The 18,253-nt window shown below is 37.2% G+C and overlaps 3 protein-coding genes across 3 annotated transcripts; 2 read left to right on the top strand and 1 right to left on the bottom strand.

The window, feature by feature from the left end:
- Positions 1 to 7,787: 7,787 nt before the first annotated feature.
- On the top strand, positions 7,788 to 8,503 carry LOC113342717 (embryo-specific protein ATS3A-like). The gene is made up of 2 exons (XM_026587162.1): positions 7,788 to 7,898; positions 8,123 to 8,503. The coding sequence occupies exons 1-2, from the start codon at positions 7,788 to 7,790 to the stop codon at positions 8,501 to 8,503; spliced, it is 492 nt and encodes a 163-aa protein (XP_026442947.1).
- Positions 8,504 to 11,679: 3,176 nt separating this feature from the next.
- On the top strand, positions 11,680 to 12,030 carry LOC113342716 (uncharacterized mitochondrial protein AtMg00820-like). The gene has a single exon (XM_026587161.1). It carries the CDS (start codon positions 11,680 to 11,682, stop codon positions 12,028 to 12,030), a length of 351 nt encoding a protein of 116 aa, XP_026442946.1.
- Positions 12,031 to 14,427: 2,397 nt separating this feature from the next.
- Positions 14,428 to 16,074, bottom strand: LOC113342718 (disease resistance protein RGA2-like). The gene has a single exon (XM_026587163.1). It carries the CDS (start codon positions 16,072 to 16,074, stop codon positions 14,428 to 14,430), a length of 1,647 nt encoding a protein of 548 aa, XP_026442948.1.
- Between the last annotated feature and the right edge of the window lie 2,179 nt (positions 16,075 to 18,253).

Genomic DNA, 18,253 nt, shown 5'->3' with positions numbered 1-18,253 from the left:
CAAAAAAAAAAAATAGAAAAAGAAAAACACAGTAAAAACAAAAAGGAAAGGCAAATAAACTAGAACCTAATTTCTAACTTGAAATACCTATTAATGTAAAAGATCCAGAAATTTGTTGCAAATAATTAGACTCTTATATACACTTATGGTTTTCTTCTTTGTATTTCAACCTGATAAATGTTGCGTAAGCTATTTCATTACCTTTTCTTTTTGAACTTGCTCACAGATGAAATTAAAAACATCCATTAAATTACGTATGCCCGTGGAACAATAAGTTAAATATCCATAATGAAGAAATTGTTATTCATTTCACAGAATACCCATTTTTCTGGAGCATTGAATTTTGATATAAAATCAGGGAGGAATTATTCTTAAAATCAATACATACCTTTTTGCATTTAAAGAATCCAGTATCATGTCAATAAACTTCGAAAAAGCTTAGGATACAAAGAATAACACGTCTTCATCGAATCAGATTCACGATCAATAGTCTGAAGATTCTAAAATGTTAACCCAAGATATGTTAAATAAGTAAAAATCCGGCGATTCTAACGTCTCATTGTATATGGGGTGATAAACCCCGGTCTTCCTAGTTATAAGAATTTATGGTAAACATTGTAAGATTCCATATATAGAAGAAATTTGTAGTACTAATTTTTAAAACTTAAAGTTTCCTAACCGTCCAAGCAAAAACTCCATACGGAGCTTCCTTACCCACGGATGATGGGCCCCGTTCAACATTATCGGTCTGATAGCCCTAACTATAATGGAGACAAACCTCATACATTTTCGTAACAATGATACGGTGTTATTTTACCTCTCTTTCTACTTTCTAGGTTTCAAGAGTAAGCGTAGTTTATAGGTTGCGTTTTAGCGGCAGCTGCACTATTCGTGAAGGTAGCTGAATAATATTTCAGTTTTGTGTGTTCTGTTTTTCGTTTATGCTTGAACCCTTTCCGGTCAGGAATCCTAGTGCTATACTATAGAAGAGTTTAAAACAGAGCCTATGATTAAACGAGGTTTAAAACTTGGGAAGACCGACGGTGTTTTGAAAACACTGCCAGTTTTTTTCCGCGGTGTTTGGCACATAGCCCAACTCACGGTCTTAAAGCGCCCAATTTGGAGGCGGTGTTTAAGGTTTAAAACAATTCTTTCTTTTATCGAAACCAACTTTTCCTTAAAAAAAACTTTTAGAAACATCCAAAATAAGAAATGTGAATTTTTCTATTGTAAATACAATGAATTGATGAAGGTTAGTCAATGTAAGTTGTTCAGTAAATCGACGTGATCTTCTCTTGACACATAGACCCATTCAATTTGGGCCTCTTATGCTTATTCGATTCTGCAGCTGAATCTATGTTGTAAAAGCCTCGCCTCGCCAAGCGCCTAAGGCGTCCCAGTTAAGCGCCTTTTATTTAGAAAAAAACCATATTACTATATAATTTGATGTTTTTGACGTTTTTTTTGCCAGACCCTAACCCATTACTTAAGACCCATTTGGCGCTTAAGCGCCAAAGGCACACGCCTTTTACAACATAGAGCTGAAGAACTGATTCCATTATAACAATGTTTCTTTTTGTGCATACCAGCTATTTATATAAATGTCTTAAGCCGCTAAAGACCACCGGAAGAAGAAGAAAAACAAATGATGTTTCAAATGGTGGTGATGAAGTAGCTGGGAAAACCTTTAGACAGAGGCTATTGGACTTTCAAAAGCATGATAAATAGAGGCTGATGACAATCATGTCTCTAAACATATAATTTTTGGATGTTCAAAAACAGAATTTGATTATCGCGGGTCATTTTCTAAAGCTATCAGCATATATGTATGGAATTGAAACAAAAGATTCTTGTAGTCGACTATGCTTCACACCCCTTGGTTGATGTCCTTGTATAACATTGGTGACGTTTGACACTTACGTTTCACTTCCCTTTTGGCGAAGATTGGGTTCACTCCACATCAATTCCGGTAAATATACTTTTGAATATGTGAGAGCATGTATTTCCAGAATTAAAGCAAAGTGGATGGTCTTCTAGTTATGGTTTAGCAAGACCTATGGGCAGTTTTTGAAATTAAAAATGCTTCAACCTATGGGCAGTTTTTGAGATTAGCAAGACCCACGTGAAGGACTTTAGATATTTCATACCAGCGACAGAGTTGGAACGTCGAAAATTAGTGCATCTTACTGTTATGGTTTCTAGCACATTCTATTCAAAGGAACCTAATACTTGAGAATCAAGTTTGTGATTCCTATATAAGGATGTCTAGTCTATGAGTTTAACTATGGAGTTCTCAATGAAGTCGTGAGGGATTCCATCCCACCTCTTGGGGTGGTTATCTTGTGGGAGTTTTCATGGTGGGTTAGGGAGAAAAGGGTGGCTCACATACGAACGTGTTATTGTACTTGTTCTTTGGGAATTTTGATTATAATCGAGAGAGTCATCATTGCAAGTGGACGTAGGCACATTGCCGAACCGCTATAAATCTTGCATCGTAGTTTGCTTTGTTGTTTACTTATTAATTGTTCTATGCTTATTTTCTTCGCTATCTTGCAATTGAGATCCAATCGTTATAAATTACATAGACTGGTGACAGAATCAGGTAGTTCCTTCATATCCGAACTAGATGAGATATCATGGAATCTGAGATTTTCCAAAGATCACATGTTTTCTAGAAGATTGAAAATGTGGAAGTAAACACAAATTAAAATACCTCAGTGAGTCAGTGTGTTGTGAAAGGCGCCCTAGGTGCTCCAGGCTCACGATTTGTGGAAGGAAATGGAAAGCTAGGCAACATATAAAAGAACCATTTTTTGGGGACCATGTTTTTTTTGGGGGGCATGGTCTTATTAGGCCACATACCCTACAATGATAAGGGTTGTCCTAATAATAATCCTATTTAGTAAGTTTACTAATTTGCCCCTAACCTAATAACATTAACCCTAATACTAACCCTAAACGTGATACATTAACCCTAATCTTAAAAAAAAAAACAATTGTCGCACCCACTCAACCATTCCTTACTCGTCTGCCTCTTCTTCTCTTATTCTTCTTATTCATTTCAAAATCGTCTTCATCAAAATAAGAACCATTCATTTTAATTTGTTTTTCATCGATTCAGTTGAATAGAAATCATACACGGGTATTTCTCGACAAACCAATTCATTTTTAATTTGTTTTTAAGTTGAATATAAATCATCAAAATGGGCTTGGAATGGTAGTTACAGTATTGAGTTCGGTTAGAACGTGTTTTCTATTTGGCCTAAGTTGATAACCGAACTCACTGGACTAAAGAACACGAAGAACAATTCGATTCTATGTTATTCAAAACTTAGTTACCGAACTGTAGAGTTCGGTTGTTTCGCAAAGAAATTGTAAAATTTTCATGTAACCGAACTGTAAGGTTAAAAAAATAGAAAGAAATTTTGAGGATGTAACCGAACCTTGCCTATGAGTTCGGTTCGATCGCAAACATTTTAAAACCTCCATGTAACCGAACTGGAGGGTTTAAAAAGTAGAAAACAATTTTGATGATGTAACCGAACCTTACCACTTTTCCCATTGGTTTTATTAGTTTTAAAACCGAACTATGACCTATGAGTTCGGTTCGATCGCAAACATTTTAAAACCTCCCTGTAACCGAACTGTAGGGTTAAAATCCTCAAGAAATCACAAATAAGTTGGTTACATAAAATTTGGTATGTGACCAAACAAACAAAAGGAAGAGAGTTCGGTAACATGTAAATTTTATCGCAACAACCGAACTAGACACTGGAACTTCAGAATTTTTTTGCTTTGGAAGTTCGGTTGGCTAAGCTCTAAGTTCAAGTTTAAGAAACAACAGAACTTACTAATATGAGTTCGGTTGGATCGCAAAAGCATGCAGTTTGCGATCCAATCGAACCTTATACACTTATATCAAATTATTTTGTACGTAAAGTTCGGTTGTTTCTTAAACTTGAACTTAGAGCATAGCCAACCGAACCTCCATTGATATGGAGTTCGGTAACCTGCGTGTTTGGATCAAGTAACCGAACAACACCTTCAAACTAGTTCGGTTACTTGTTCATCTCACAAGGAAACCGAACAACACCTTCATATGAGTTCAGTTACTTGTTCTTCATATAAACTAGCCGAACTGCTCAAAATCCAGTTCCAAATCTTACATTTTTGGGGAATTTTTACCAATTAAACATACATTATCTATGAGAGGATGGAGATGAAGAATCAGATTCATCGCTTGAATACTCAAATAAGGTGAATTGGATTTTTTTTTATTTTCCGTGTTTTTCTCCTTCATCTTCTCTAACTCTAATCTCACAAAAATTCTACTCATAATAATTTACTCAACTAATAATAAACCCATCTTTTAATTTTTCTCTGACTAATTGTTTATAACTAAATTATTTTACTAATCATAACCTAAATTAATTAGGAGGGTAAATTAGGTATTAAATAAATAACTAGATATGGGATGACCTAGAATTACTTCCAATATCTTTACCCAAAATAGAACCATGGTCCCCAAAAAAACCACGGTCCCCAAAAAACGGTTCTAAAAAAAATGAAACCACTTATTTTTATCATAAGCCCAAAGTTGATTAAGATTAGCAACAAATGGTACCAATTAGCTCATAATCAGCAAGGAATTATATATCAAAGAAAGTAACGCAGTAAAGTGGTAAAAAGATAACGAATCAAACTTAAGAAAACATGGGTTTGGAAGGTACTAGTACGATGTCATAGCTGCCTTATTTAAGCACATCAATATATAGGGTTTGGAGTTTGAATCGGAAGTTTGGTTCCGAGGACTTTTTTTTGGGTAAAAAAAACAAGGGGAAAAACTAGCTAGAAGCTACAATCCAGAGAGTAGCTATACTAGTCGGAATGTTGAAAGTAGTCCATCTAGGGTCCCGACAATCTCAATCTAGGGTTTTGCCCGTCTTAAAGTTAAACCAAGGCCACACATGAATAAAAAGGTACTAATATAAACTTTATGATGTCAAATATTGGATTGCCTACTTACCTTATTTAAGCACATCAATATATACGGTTTGGAGTTTAAAAGTGAAAGAGTATCATATAGCTTCCGACTGCAGACGGGTGAGCTATAAGCAAGAGCTAGTTGGAGGTCTCATAAACAAGTGAGAACTATTATTTCCTTGATAGAGATGCTTTTACCTTTGTGCATATATACAATTCTTGACATGGAGAAGTTACCTACTGACATAATGCTATATATATTATCACGATTACCTTGCCAAACCATAATCAACTGCAAACTCGTTTGCAAAGAGATATAACATGGAATATCAAGGTAGGTCTCCTTTTTCAGTTTGGGAAGTATCCTATTCCAAATTCTTTTACGGAGGAGAGCAATACGAAGATATTGACATGCAAGGGCATTACTCTTACAAAACACTTGTAGAAATCCATGATCATCGGTCTATTGAGATAGAACCCCACTTGTCTAACATTGTTGGTTCATGTAATGGTTTGGTTTGTTTCTCAACAAGTGCCCAGGATCCCATCTATATATGCAATCCCGTAACCAAGGAATATGTTTACCTACCAGCAGTCAGCTACGACAAAGCATATATTATTTGTGGATTTGGTTACCATGACTCGTTGGACGAGTATAAAGTTGTTCGGATCTACAGTGAGTTATTCATTTATAGAGCTCAAGTATACACTTTGGGTAGTGGTCATGGGTGGAAAGATATAAGAATTTTTGAATATTAAAAAAAAATAAAAATATTCAATGCTTAAAGGGCCCCGGTATTTGTGCAAACGGGGCTCTTCATTGGCTACACTCGTGGGAAACTGAAATTGTGGCTTTCGACTTAGCAGACGAGGAGTCCCGGTGGATCCCATTACCACCACTTTCACCGGAAAGGATTGTCTATAAATTTTATCTTAAACTGTTAGGTGGACATTTGTGTGTTGTTCATATAGATGTAGGAGAAAAAGATAAATTTATTCACATATGAGGCATTACAGAAAAGGAAAAACTTTGGCAGCTATGAGACGAAATTTCTTGAGTTCATTGACTCCTTGAGTTGGAGTAAGCAATTTTGTTTTCCATGCACCAAGGATGCCGCGTATATGCCGTTTGCAGTTACAAAGAGCAATCAAGTTCTAATGTCGGATTGTTGGAGAAAATATATTCTTGTTACTTATATTTCCTTAGTCTATTAGGTTTCCCAGTTTACTAGGTCTTTCCTAAACTTAGTCTTAAGTAAATATAGTTCTTTCCTAGAATATCTCTATTTTTGTTGTAACCTATTTTGTTGTAACTTCACTATATATATCAATTAGAATAAACAAGATATTCACAGTTGGAAAACCATAAACACTGTCTCCAAACTTTGAGTTCTTCACGGATGATGAAGGTGTCTTTTGTTATGACTGCTAGGAAATTACAATAAGAAAACTATGGGATTAATGTCCCAAGAGGTCTATTCAAGCAATTCCTCACACGAATAGCTTTGTTTCACTTGAAGCATTAGGAGAAAAATCCAAGAGAAGAAGATAATTTTAGCATATGCATACTCCTCCATCCTTTTTTTTTTTTGAAGTTTTAAAGTGCAGAGATAAGTATATTATGATTCCGCTAAACTGCGAACTAAATCGATCACTACTAACTGATCTTTATTACTAAACGAAACCAATACAAGTTTTTGGTATGATGTTACTGATATTAAATTTTCCTCATATTTAAGATGAATTACTAACAAAAAGGTGATATATTGTCAGTAAGAATTAAAATTCAGCTGCTCAAAAAAATGTAGGTTTCCCAACTCTTTTATAGCAACGATACTACATCCAGGTTCATTCATTAGTTTTTCCGGCACCATGTAAACCAAACGTCAAAGGCAAACTAGTTTTCCTACACATCATACCTCATTTCAATTGTTTTTCACGATAAGCAAGTATAACGTTCAACCTATTGGCAGTAATGGAAATTAAATATCCTCAAATTAGCAAGACCTGCAACATACTTCAGTAAGGACTTTAATTTTTCACAGCTAAAGACATCTAATATCTGCAAAATGTGAAGGTTGATGATGAAACCAGGTAGTTCTTCAATAGGTGTAAAAGACATATCAAGAAATTTTAGATATTTCATATCAGTGACAGAGTTGGGAATGGTGGTTAAGCTCTTACAATGACAGAGATCCAATCTTTGTATATTACATAGACTAGAGACAGAATCAGGTATTTCTTTAATATCTGAAGAAGATGAGATATCAAGGAATCTGAAAATTTTCAAAGATCCCATGTTTTCGAGAAGATTGAAAATGTGGAAATAAAAAAAAATGAAACGAAACCAATTTTTTTTTATCATAAACCCAAAGTTGAATAAGATTAGCAACAAATGATATCAATTAGCTCATAATCAGCAAGGAATTATATACCAAAGAAAGTAAAGCAGTAAAGCGGTAAAAGATAACGAATCAAACTCTTTTAACAAGACATGGGTTTGGAAGAAAACACCAAAAAAGTTGATTAAGTTTAGCAACAAACGATACCAATTATCTCATAACATATACCAAAGAAAGTGAAGCAGTAAAGCGGTAAAGATAAGGAATCAAACTCTTTTAACAAGACATGGGATTCGAAGAAAACACTAAAAATTGTATAGAAGCCTTAGAATCTTTAACTTTTGAACCTGGCAACTAAACCTACTGTTGCTTTGAAGAGCTTTATAAAAACGCATAGACATGTCAAAGGAAATTCACAACTGTCTCTTGTTAATTTAAGAGATTGATCAATAAATTAAGATGATGGTGAGGAACCAAACATGTATTTTTGCCTTCTGGGTTCTATTTGGTTTTGTCATTTTTGGATCAACACTGGCGCAAGAAGATGATCTTTCAACAGTGTCACCAATGAAGGTGAGAAATTCTTGGCAAATTGGATATTGGTAGTGTCTACCATAACTTCGCTCCACTGTTTTTTTTTTTTTTTTACAAAATCACATTTCTAAATTTCTTCGAATATTAACTGATTTTTTTCCTTCTCTACCGACTACTGTGACTACTCCATGATTATGTTCTAGTTTGATTCAATTTATTTAATTATTTTTGCGGATAAATAATTATTCTCCTATGTTATGCAGGAGAACTGCAGCTACACAGTTATTATACAAACCACATGTGCACATGGTGCTGAAACATCCAACAACGTGAGCATTAGATTTGGAGATATAAAATCAAATGACATTGTGGTGAAACATTTGAACTCCAAACACAAGAGACAGGTTGATCCGTTACAACCTGATGTCTACGATGAGAAACTAAAAAAGCCTTTCCAAATGTGCACTGTAGATGAATTTCGAGTTACGGGTCCCTGTGTTAAATCACCTGTTTGTTACCTGTATCTTAAATCTATGGGAAATGATAAATGGCGGCCAGGTTTAGCACAAGTTAGTGTGTCTGGAGCATCTCATCTCTCGTCAACTGAGTTTTACTTTCGTCGTTATCTTCCTCAGCATGTATGACATGGAAAGGACAGATGCAACAAAGAGGTGACTCCCTTTGGTATAAAACGCAAGAGGAAGTTCTTTCCAAGGCTATAAACTATAAACTATAAACCGGGAGCTTGAAAGATAGAATATGGATTTTGGTTCAGTGAAGCATTGTGAATAAACATACTTCTCATGTAATTGAGTGTTGGTGTGGGATGGTTGTTCGTGTACTTCATAAAATTTAAGCTTGGTGATCTATTGAGATGCCAAGAATCTGTAACTAATGATGTGATAATTAATCCTTGAATTTTTAACTAATAGATTAGATATTATTGTCTTACCTTGCTTACCTTTATTCTGGTTATTCTCTACATTAACCGAAGATTATTCAGACATTAAGGAAGATAATATAAAACAACCGAAGAGAGGTACAGGCTCTCGGAGGAACATTATTTCACATTACAACATGGTATCATCCTAATCTCGATCTTATTCTCTTCTTTTCAATTTTTTTTCTCTTCTAAAAATCATATGGCAGGTGATAAAAATCCTCTACATCCGGCGTTTGTTGTCGCAAATATCAAAACCTTAATCCCTATTCTCCTAGGCATTAAACAGGATGAATACTTTTCATGGGTTTTCCTTTTTGAACTCCACCTTCAAGCTCACCGTCTCGTATTTCTCGTTGACGGATCAGCAACGCCAGCGGATCTTGATGCCGATACCGTTAAACAACAAGACGCTCTCTGTCGTCAATGGATGTTCTCTACCATGGCCAAAAATTTAATGCTTACTGTCCTCAAATCTGGCACCACTGCTCAAGAAATTTGGAGTCACCTTCAGAAACTTTTTCAAGACAACAAAGGTAATCACGCTGCAACCCTTGTAAGTAAATTTGTTTATCTTAAATTTGTTAATCTTAAATTTGTTGAATGTACTGGTGTTGATGATCACTGTCTGATCGATTACATGATCTTGATTTTCCCATGAATGAAAAGAGATTGGTTATCCAACTCGTTTATGGCCTTCCGGAGGAATACAACACTGTTCCCGCATTCATTCAACAACCCATGCCAAGTTTTGATACTGCTCGATCACAACTTCGTATGAAGGAGATTCGTCGTTCTCAGCAAACCCTAGCATCTCCGCCTACAACACTGGATGTTGCTGCTACCTACTATCCTTATGGAAATACAAAGCGACCAAATCGTTCAAATAATGGACGATGTGGTCCTCGCCCTGCCTCCAGCTAAAGCAACATAGTGGCTCAACCATCCATACTTCCAACACCAACTATGCATCGCCTGCATACCTACTAGTCGTATTGGCTACCAAACTGGCCATTTCCCCCTTGCTCGTACCCTACAACACCTTCCTGGCAACCAACCTCTTTACCCCGCAGGCTGCATTGCAACAACAGTTCTCCACAACAACATCCCCAGCGTACACAACGCGGCAGATCACCTGGACTTGGCCGTGGTCAATTTCTCCTCATTCCCAACACTAAACTTCTCCAACCATACGATATTGCAGAGACGTATAGTTCCATGGGTCTTCAGCCACCTGGCGATGCATCCTATATGGATACTGGTAGCACATCGCACCTCACTACAAATCAAGATACGCTACATAACGTTTTCTACTCTAGCAATGTTCCTTCTATTCTAGTTGGCAATGGAAACAACATTCCGGTTACGGCTAGTGGTACCAAGTTTATAAACCTTTCTTCTCGTATTCTTCAGCTCAAAGATACCCTAGTTGTCCCTGATATTATCAAAAACCTCGTATTTATTCGTAAATTCACCACTGATAATCATGTGTCTGTTGAATTTGAGCCATCTGGTTTCTCTGTGAAGGATCTAATTTCGAACAAGACTATTCTACGATTTAACAACTCTAGAGATCTCCATCCTATCACCAAGTCTGTCGTATCTTCTCATATTACGTCCTTGCCTCAACCTATCTCTCTTGCTGCATAACCGTCTTGGCCACCCTGGCAAGGCTATCATAGATGTCTTACCAAGCGTCTTATTTCATGTAATAAAAGTGCATGTTCTACACTGCGTCATTCCTGTCAAGTTAGCAAACATGTTAAATTACCATTTTCTGAGTTTAATTCCAATATGTTTGCACCTTTTGAGATTAGTCATAGTGACTTATGGACCTGTCCATCACATCTCAAACAGGTTTTCGATATTACCTTATTTTGTTGGATTATTTTACTAATTATATATGGTTTTATCCTTTAAGGTTCAAATCTCAAGTGTACACAAAATTCTTGGAATTTCACTCATTTATTAAAACTCAATTTGAGCATGACATTAAAATTTTTCAATGTGACTTAGGGAGTCAATTTGATAACTCTTCTATTCATAATTTTGCTCATACAAATGGCTTTGTTTTCCGATTCTCTTGTCCTCAAAATTCCTCTCAAAATGGCAAGGCTGAGCGTAGGATTCTTCGTGTCAACGACATTACTCATACACATATGTCTCACGCCTCCATTCCTTCAAAATATTTGGATGATTCTGTCAACATGGCAGTCTATCTCCATAACATTCTTCCTACCGAAATTCTCTATTTTCGTTCTCCAGTTTCTGCTCTATATGGTCGCCAACCTACATATGATCACCTTTGTATATTTTGATGCCTTTTCTACCCTAATATTTCATCCACCAAACCTCACAAAATTGCTCCCCGTTCTACTAAATGTGTCTTCCTTTGTTTTCTTATCAATCATCGTGGTTATCGTTGTCCTGATCTTTCCACTCATAAAATAATCATCTCTCGTCATGTTACCTTTGACAAAACTGTTTTTCCTTTTGCAACTATTGCTCCCACATATCCTATAGAGTCTGATTCCTCTACTTTGCCTATCCATCACTCTTTAGCTAACAATCTTGCTTACCCGTCAGCAGCACCTTCAACCTCTTCGCCCGTTGTACACAGTTCACCTATTCCATATACTCCTCCATACAGGCGCATACATACAATGCCTACTGCTCCTTCCGATTCTATTCTTCCGAGTCCAACTACTAATCCTTCGCTTGAACAACCTATAGTTTCCGTTGCCTCTCTCAGCCAGGACACTCCAGTTCCAACTTCCGTTCAGACCTCCACTGTTACGGCTCCACCCATCCTTCCCTATAATCGTCCAGTTACTCGGGACTCACACGACATTTTCTGCCCCAATCCCAAACTCAATCTTCATGTCCATTCAGAATGGGATCTCTCCATTGCCTCGTTCTCACTTATATGCTCTTAGGGACCCTAACTGGAATGCGGCCATGCTAGATGAAGATAATGCTATGTTGAAAACTAACACTTGGATACTTGTTCTATGTGGCTTTGTCGACATTAATGTCGACGGTTCTTTGCAGCGTCATAAGGCACGTCTTGTTGCAAATGGTAAATCCCAACAGATTGGAGTTGACTATTTTGGAACATTTACCCCGGTTGTAAAACCGGCTACTATTCGTACTGTTCTCACTATTGCGCTTCACTCTCCTGGCCTATACATCATCTTAATGTCAAGAATGCATTTCTTCACGGGGATTTGACTGAAATTTTTTATATGCATCAGCCTCCGGGTTTTGTTGACCCTGCTCACCCTGATTATGTATGTTGACTACATCGATCTGTTTATGGTCTAAATCAGGCACCTCGTGCATGGTTTCAGCGTTTTTCCCAGTTTATTACCAATTGTGGTTTTCGGGGTAGTATATGTGATCCCTCTCTCTTCGTCTACCAATCCGTATCCGAGACAACATACTTATTACTATATGTTGATGATATTATTTTAAAAGCAAATACTGATGAACTTCTTTGTCGTTTTATTGGATTGATGAAGCGAGAGTTTTCTATGACTGATTTTGCCCCTCTGCATCATTTTTTGGGTATTTCTGTTCACCGCTCCTCTTCAGGTCTCTACTTGTCTCAATCAGTCTACACGAAGGATATTATTGCACGGGCATCCATGACGAATTGTAATCCCGTGGCACTCTTGATAGACAGGATATCGAAGCCTGACGGGGGCTCTACAGTACCTTACTTTCAATAGACAGGATATCTCTTATGCAGTTCAACAAGTATGTCTGTTTAAGTATGATCCCAGGGAGCCTCACATGCAGGACCTTAACCGGATCCTTCGTTATCTTCATGGCACTCTTGATCATGGCTTGTTTCTATCTGCTACCACAATTTCTGGTTTGACTGCATAATCCGATGCCGATTGGGCGGGATGTCCAAATTCTCGTCGGTCAACTTCAGGTTACTGCATCTTTCTCGGCGATAATCTAGTTTCTTGGTCTTCCAAGCGTCAAGCAACAGGATCACGTTCTAGTGCTGAAGCTGAATATCGGGGAGTTGCGAATGCAGTTGCCGAAACTACTTGGCTTCGCAACCTACTTCTTGAGTTACATCTCCTTGTACGACATGCCACCGTTGCATACTGTGATAATGTTAGTGCAGTTTATATGTCTAGAGATCCTGTTCAACATCAACGCACCAAACATGTGGAGATTCACATACATTTCGTACGTGATCGCGTTCGCATCGGTGACATTCATGTCTTACACATACCCTCGGAAAATCAATATGCTGGCTGTTTTACCAAGGGCTTTCCTCGCCAGTTGTTTACTCGTTTTCTTACTAGTCTGAGCGTCTGCTCTTCTCCCGCTCCGACTAAGGGGGTGTAATAGATTAGATATTATTCTCTTACCTTGCTTACCTTTATTCTGGTTATTCACTACATTAACTGAAGATTATTCGGACATTAAGGAAGATAATATAAAACAGCCAAAGAGAGGCACAGGCTCTCAAAGGAACATTATTTCACATTACAACATTAACTTATATGTAATTTTCATTGTTCTGTCTGTGATCTATCTCTATTTTAAAAAGGTTTTATTGGTTGAAAGATTGAAGGGTCATTTTGCATTTTCACCGACCTGGTCTCAGCCTTGAGCATTTCCACAATTGCACACACCTACAGTCTGCTCTCCTTATCCATTCATATACTTCTATAACCTATAAAGGAAATAAATATGAGAAGAAAAACCAAGCTAATCCTGTAAAGAATATACGTAAATTCATCAAACAAACATGATTTTCTGGTGATAATTTTAAAAACTCTCTAGAGAAAATCAAATGCTTGGGGAAACATATAGATATGTACATAAGCATTTACATCAATGTCCAACCCAGAAGTAGAGAACAAAATCAACTCTGAAGCCTGAGATATGATGAAACTACTTGTTAATAATTTCATAATTGACTAATTGAGGGACAAAAACTGAAATCATAAAAGGAGAGGGTTTGGAGAGTACCTGCTACATCTTCATCAAATTAATCCAGTCATGCATATTAGATGGATCGCGTCCTCGCTGCTCTTCTCTTTGAATAAAATCAACATACAATTCTTTAAGAAATGAGAGGGATTTCAGATCATATGTTAAGGATTCCTTCACTTGTGGGCAATTGAAGATGGTCAATTGCTGAAGAGAAGTCGATCCTTGCAAGTCCGGCAGAAACTTAAGAACTGGGCAGTCCTGCAACATCAATTTCTGAATGGAACCACCATGGAATTTTGGGGAGTCGTTCTTATTCTCATCATCATTTGCACCAAATCCTTCAAACAGATTGCAATTTTTAATTCGCAGAAGTTGAAGATTACAATTGCTTTGGAGTATGTTCATTGGGAAGTATATAAGCTCCTCAATATTCTTCAACCATAGATGTGTGAGAGATGTCTGGTTTCTCCCAACTGAGAATACTAACTTGGGGTCGACCTTCTCCAATACCAATGTCGTCAAAGAAGGAAACGAAGGGATTTCCTTCAAACTTTTGCAGTCAATAATCCTCAGAAGCTGAAGATGAGGATATGAAGGACATAAGTCTTCCAGAAGGAACAGATCATCAAGATAGAGTTCGATTAAGGAAGGAAATCCACCAATATCTCAACTCTTTAAAGATATTCCTGTAAGTTTAAGATACTTGATACGTGGGAGCTTCCCAATAGATGCTGGTAGCTGTTTCATTCCGCGGCAATTTACAAATCTCAAATATGCCAATTCTGGAAGACCAGATGGACATATCCACGTGGGCAGATCCGACCCCATGAAGTTAGTAATACCTAATATTATCAAACCAGGAGGAGGTTGGAGAGCTTTCAATAATTGAAGATCATTACATGCATTCTCGTCCCACCACATCGCGCTCAACTCTTCTTCTCTTTTACCCCAACATAGACCCAATTCACGAAGATTCTGTTTTACTTTTAAGTTTGCTCTCTCAGCATCAATCGGGTCTTTCACGTTCTCAAGATTCACAATATCTAGTGCCTCTAGAAAGTTTAGGTTTCCCAACTCTTCAACACCAACGTTACATTCAGCTTCATTTATTAGTTTATCGTGCACAGCGTAAATCAAACCTTGAAGGAGAGCTAGTTTTCCTACACCCTCCGGCATAATTGTTTTTTCCCGGTAAGTGTAACGAAATTTTTTGAGTTTTGTAAAATTCTTTACATCTCTGGGAAGCTCACAGTGGCAAAGATGCAGCACCTCAAGATTGTGAAGGTTTGAACAGGAGTCTGGTAATACTTTGATTCCAGTACCTTCTAGGTCAAGGGACCTTAACTGACAGAATGCTCCAAAATCTTCTGGTAATGCTTCAACCAATGGGCAGTTTTTGAACTCAAATATTCTCAAATTAGAGAGACCCGCTACATTCTTGGGTAGGGACTTTAATTTTTCACAGCCATTGACATCTAATGTCTGCAGATTGGCAAGGTTGATGATGAAACCAGGTAGTTCTTCAATAGGTGTAAAACACATAACAAGAAATTTTAGGTATTTCAAACAGGTGACAGAGTTGGGAAAGGTGGTTAAGCTCTTGCAATGACTAAGATCCAATCTTTGCAAATTACATAGACTAGTGACAGAATCAGGTAGTTTTTTAATATCCGAAGACGATATATCAAGGAACCTGAGATTTTTCAAGGATCCCATGTTTTTAAGAACATTATGGACAGAGGCACACCCACTTAATACCAACGTCTGCAAATTGTAAAGCTTAGTGATGGATTCATCATCATGCATACTAATAAGTTTTAAACCGGAAATGTGAAAGTACCTTAAATGCCTTAACTTACTAGCAGCAGGATATGTAACCTCTGGACAGCCTTTAGCACTACGACCAAAATATAGCACACGCAATTTCTTGTTACTTGAGAATTTGTAACCAATCATATTATTACTTGGTTCGAGAGCCATAAGTGTCCGCAACTTCTTCAATTCACTCAAGGCTTTGAAACATCTCCCTGATAAACCGTCATCCGATATGAACTGTAAACGTCGAATATCAGAATTATTTTCCAACTCACTTATATTTGCACTTGCACATTCACGACTCCCAACAACGTCCCGTCCAAGATCATGGACCAGATCATGCATCTTGCACGTCACTATGTCATCTAACTCATTCTTTTTCACCCCATCCAAAAATGAACTCCACAGCAAGCTATCAAAATATTCTTCTCCAATTTCTACCATCGATCGTTCATTTCCACCAATATTAGACGATGGCTCCAAGAATCCTTCCGCCATCCATAAATGAATCAAAGTTTCCTTATTAATCTCCAAACCTTTGGGGAAGATGGAGCAATAAGAGAAACATTGTTTCAGATGAGGCGACAAGTTATCATAACTCAATTTTAGTACCGGTCGGATTTCTCTTTGACCTGTTAGAAACAGTGAATTATAATGAAATAGAATCTCAAACAGCTGAGTCGCGGATTAGGTCGCTATCTTTAAGGTATTTCACGACTCTGCCTCTTGATTGTGCTAGCAATCAAAAATGTCGAAAACCTATGGGATAAAACAACTGATACTCTCTTTGTTCGATTTCTCTGCACTTTGAGAAATCGAACCAACTCTTACTCTTTCTATCACTTGCTCAAAAAACAATAGATGTAAAAGAACTTGTTTTTATCCTCTGCAAAAACTGGTCTTATATAACTCAAGAGAATTAAAGAAAAATAAAGCCTGAGTAACTGCCCTCATTAACCTTACGTAACAGTCAGAAAACGGTAACAATATAATTACAAAAATTAATAGAGTTAATTAGAGAATATTAAGTATGAAAGATCTCCCAAGGCCCCGCTCTCCCAGACTTTTGATATATAGTATATATATATGTATAATATACCATATATGTATAATATACCTACCCAAATGCATGGGATGAGACTTGAACCCAAATCTTTAGTGTGGGAGCTCAAAGTATTACCACCACATTATTTCTCTAAGTTTACTAGGATATTACAAAACTATGTCTTTAAATATATATATCTCCCAACATGACCTTCTTGTGTATTCCAGATGCCACTTTTTTTAATCGACAACCAATCTTTTTCTTCATTTTTCGAGTGCATTAGACTTCCAAGGAATTGCGCTGCAAGTGGTAAACCACTACACTTGTTTGCTATTTCTTTCCCAATATTTGTCATGTTTGGGGTCTTCAATGCTCCACCGGGAGAAAATGCTTTTTTCTCTATAATAGACCAGCACTCATCTTTAATTTTTTCAATCGGTATGGACGATCGCTCCCCTTCACAACGTTTGCCAACCTGGATGTTTCGTGTAGTGATTAATATTTTACTCCCTTGAGCACCAACGAGAAATGAATTCTTCAGTCTCTCCCACTGAAGAGCATTCTCGTTCCACAGGTCGTCAAGTACTAGCAACTATTTCTTCCCTTGGAGTTGTTCTTGAACCTTATTCACCAATAGATCAAAACTTGATACCTTATCGAACTTAGCCAGAGTGATGGATTCCATAATTTTTATTAAGATGTTTTCCACATCAAAATTTGTAGAGACACAGACCCATATTCTTTGATCGAATTGTTTAATTACCAACTCGTCATTGAACACGAGCTGAGCAAGGGTTGTCTTCCCATGTCCACCCATCCCCACAATAGAGATTATAGAAACCTTTTCCGAAGATTGATTGACATCTGACGATGATGATGATGCAGTCTCCTTTGTTATCATGTCTATGATCTTGTTCTTGTCATCCTTCCTTCCTACAACTTCAGATTGGATGATGACTGTTAGATTTTGTAAAACTCATATATCAAAATAGTTTTGTATATCCTTCATTCATTCAATCTGCCTCTTATACAAGATATACAACCCTAGAGTTCGACCTTACAATGGACTGTCCATAACAGTTGAATCATTGGACTGTCCATAACAGTGGTGATAACTTGTGAACTGAGACTGTGGTCTTGGGTCTCAAACTGAGACTGTCAAGATGGGTCTCGAGCCCATAAATCTAACTCTCCTAATACCCTCCCTCAAGACGGAGCATGGAGGTCACACATGCCCATCTTGGACATAAGAAACTGAAACTGAGCTTTCCCTAAAGATTTAGTAAAAATGTCCGCCAATTGCACTGTTGTAGGAGTGTAAGAAGGCGTAATAAGCTTCTGCACGATAGCATCTCTAACCAGATGACAATCAACTTCAATATGCTTTGTTCGTTCATGAAAAACTGGATTCTGAGCAATATACAAAGCCGATTGACTATCACAGAGAAGACGCATTCCATGTGGATGATGAACTCCCAAATCACCCAGTAATTTTTTCAACCATTTTAATTCACACGTCGCCGCTGCCATAGATCTATATTCCGCTTCAGCTGACGAACGAGAAACAGTATGTTGCTTCTTAGTTTTCCAGGATATTGGAGAATACCCAAGAAGAACAAACCAACCCGTCAA

The sequence above is a fragment of the Papaver somniferum genome, unplaced genomic scaffold, assembly GCF_003573695.1.
Source record: "Papaver somniferum cultivar HN1 unplaced genomic scaffold, ASM357369v1 unplaced-scaffold_4662, whole genome shotgun sequence".
Taxonomy (NCBI): Eukaryota; Viridiplantae; Streptophyta; class Magnoliopsida; order Ranunculales; family Papaveraceae; genus Papaver; species Papaver somniferum.
This window is presented reverse-complemented; position numbering and strand designations above follow the sequence as displayed.

Coding starts and splice junctions, on each gene's coding strand:
- LOC113342717 (XM_026587162.1), top strand. CDS start 7,788: ATGGTGAGGAACCAAACATGTATTTTTGCCTTCTGGGTTCTATTTGGT. Junction 7,899..8,122: donor CAACAGTGTCACCAATGAAG/GTGAGAAATTCT, acceptor TATGTTATGCAG/GAGAACTGCAGCTACACAGT.
- LOC113342716 (XM_026587161.1), top strand. CDS start 11,680: ATGTCCATTCAGAATGGGATCTCTCCATTGCCTCGTTCTCACTTATAT.
- LOC113342718 (XM_026587163.1), bottom strand. CDS start 16,074: ATGGCGGAAGGATTCTTGGAGCCATCGTCTAATATTGGTGGAAATGAA.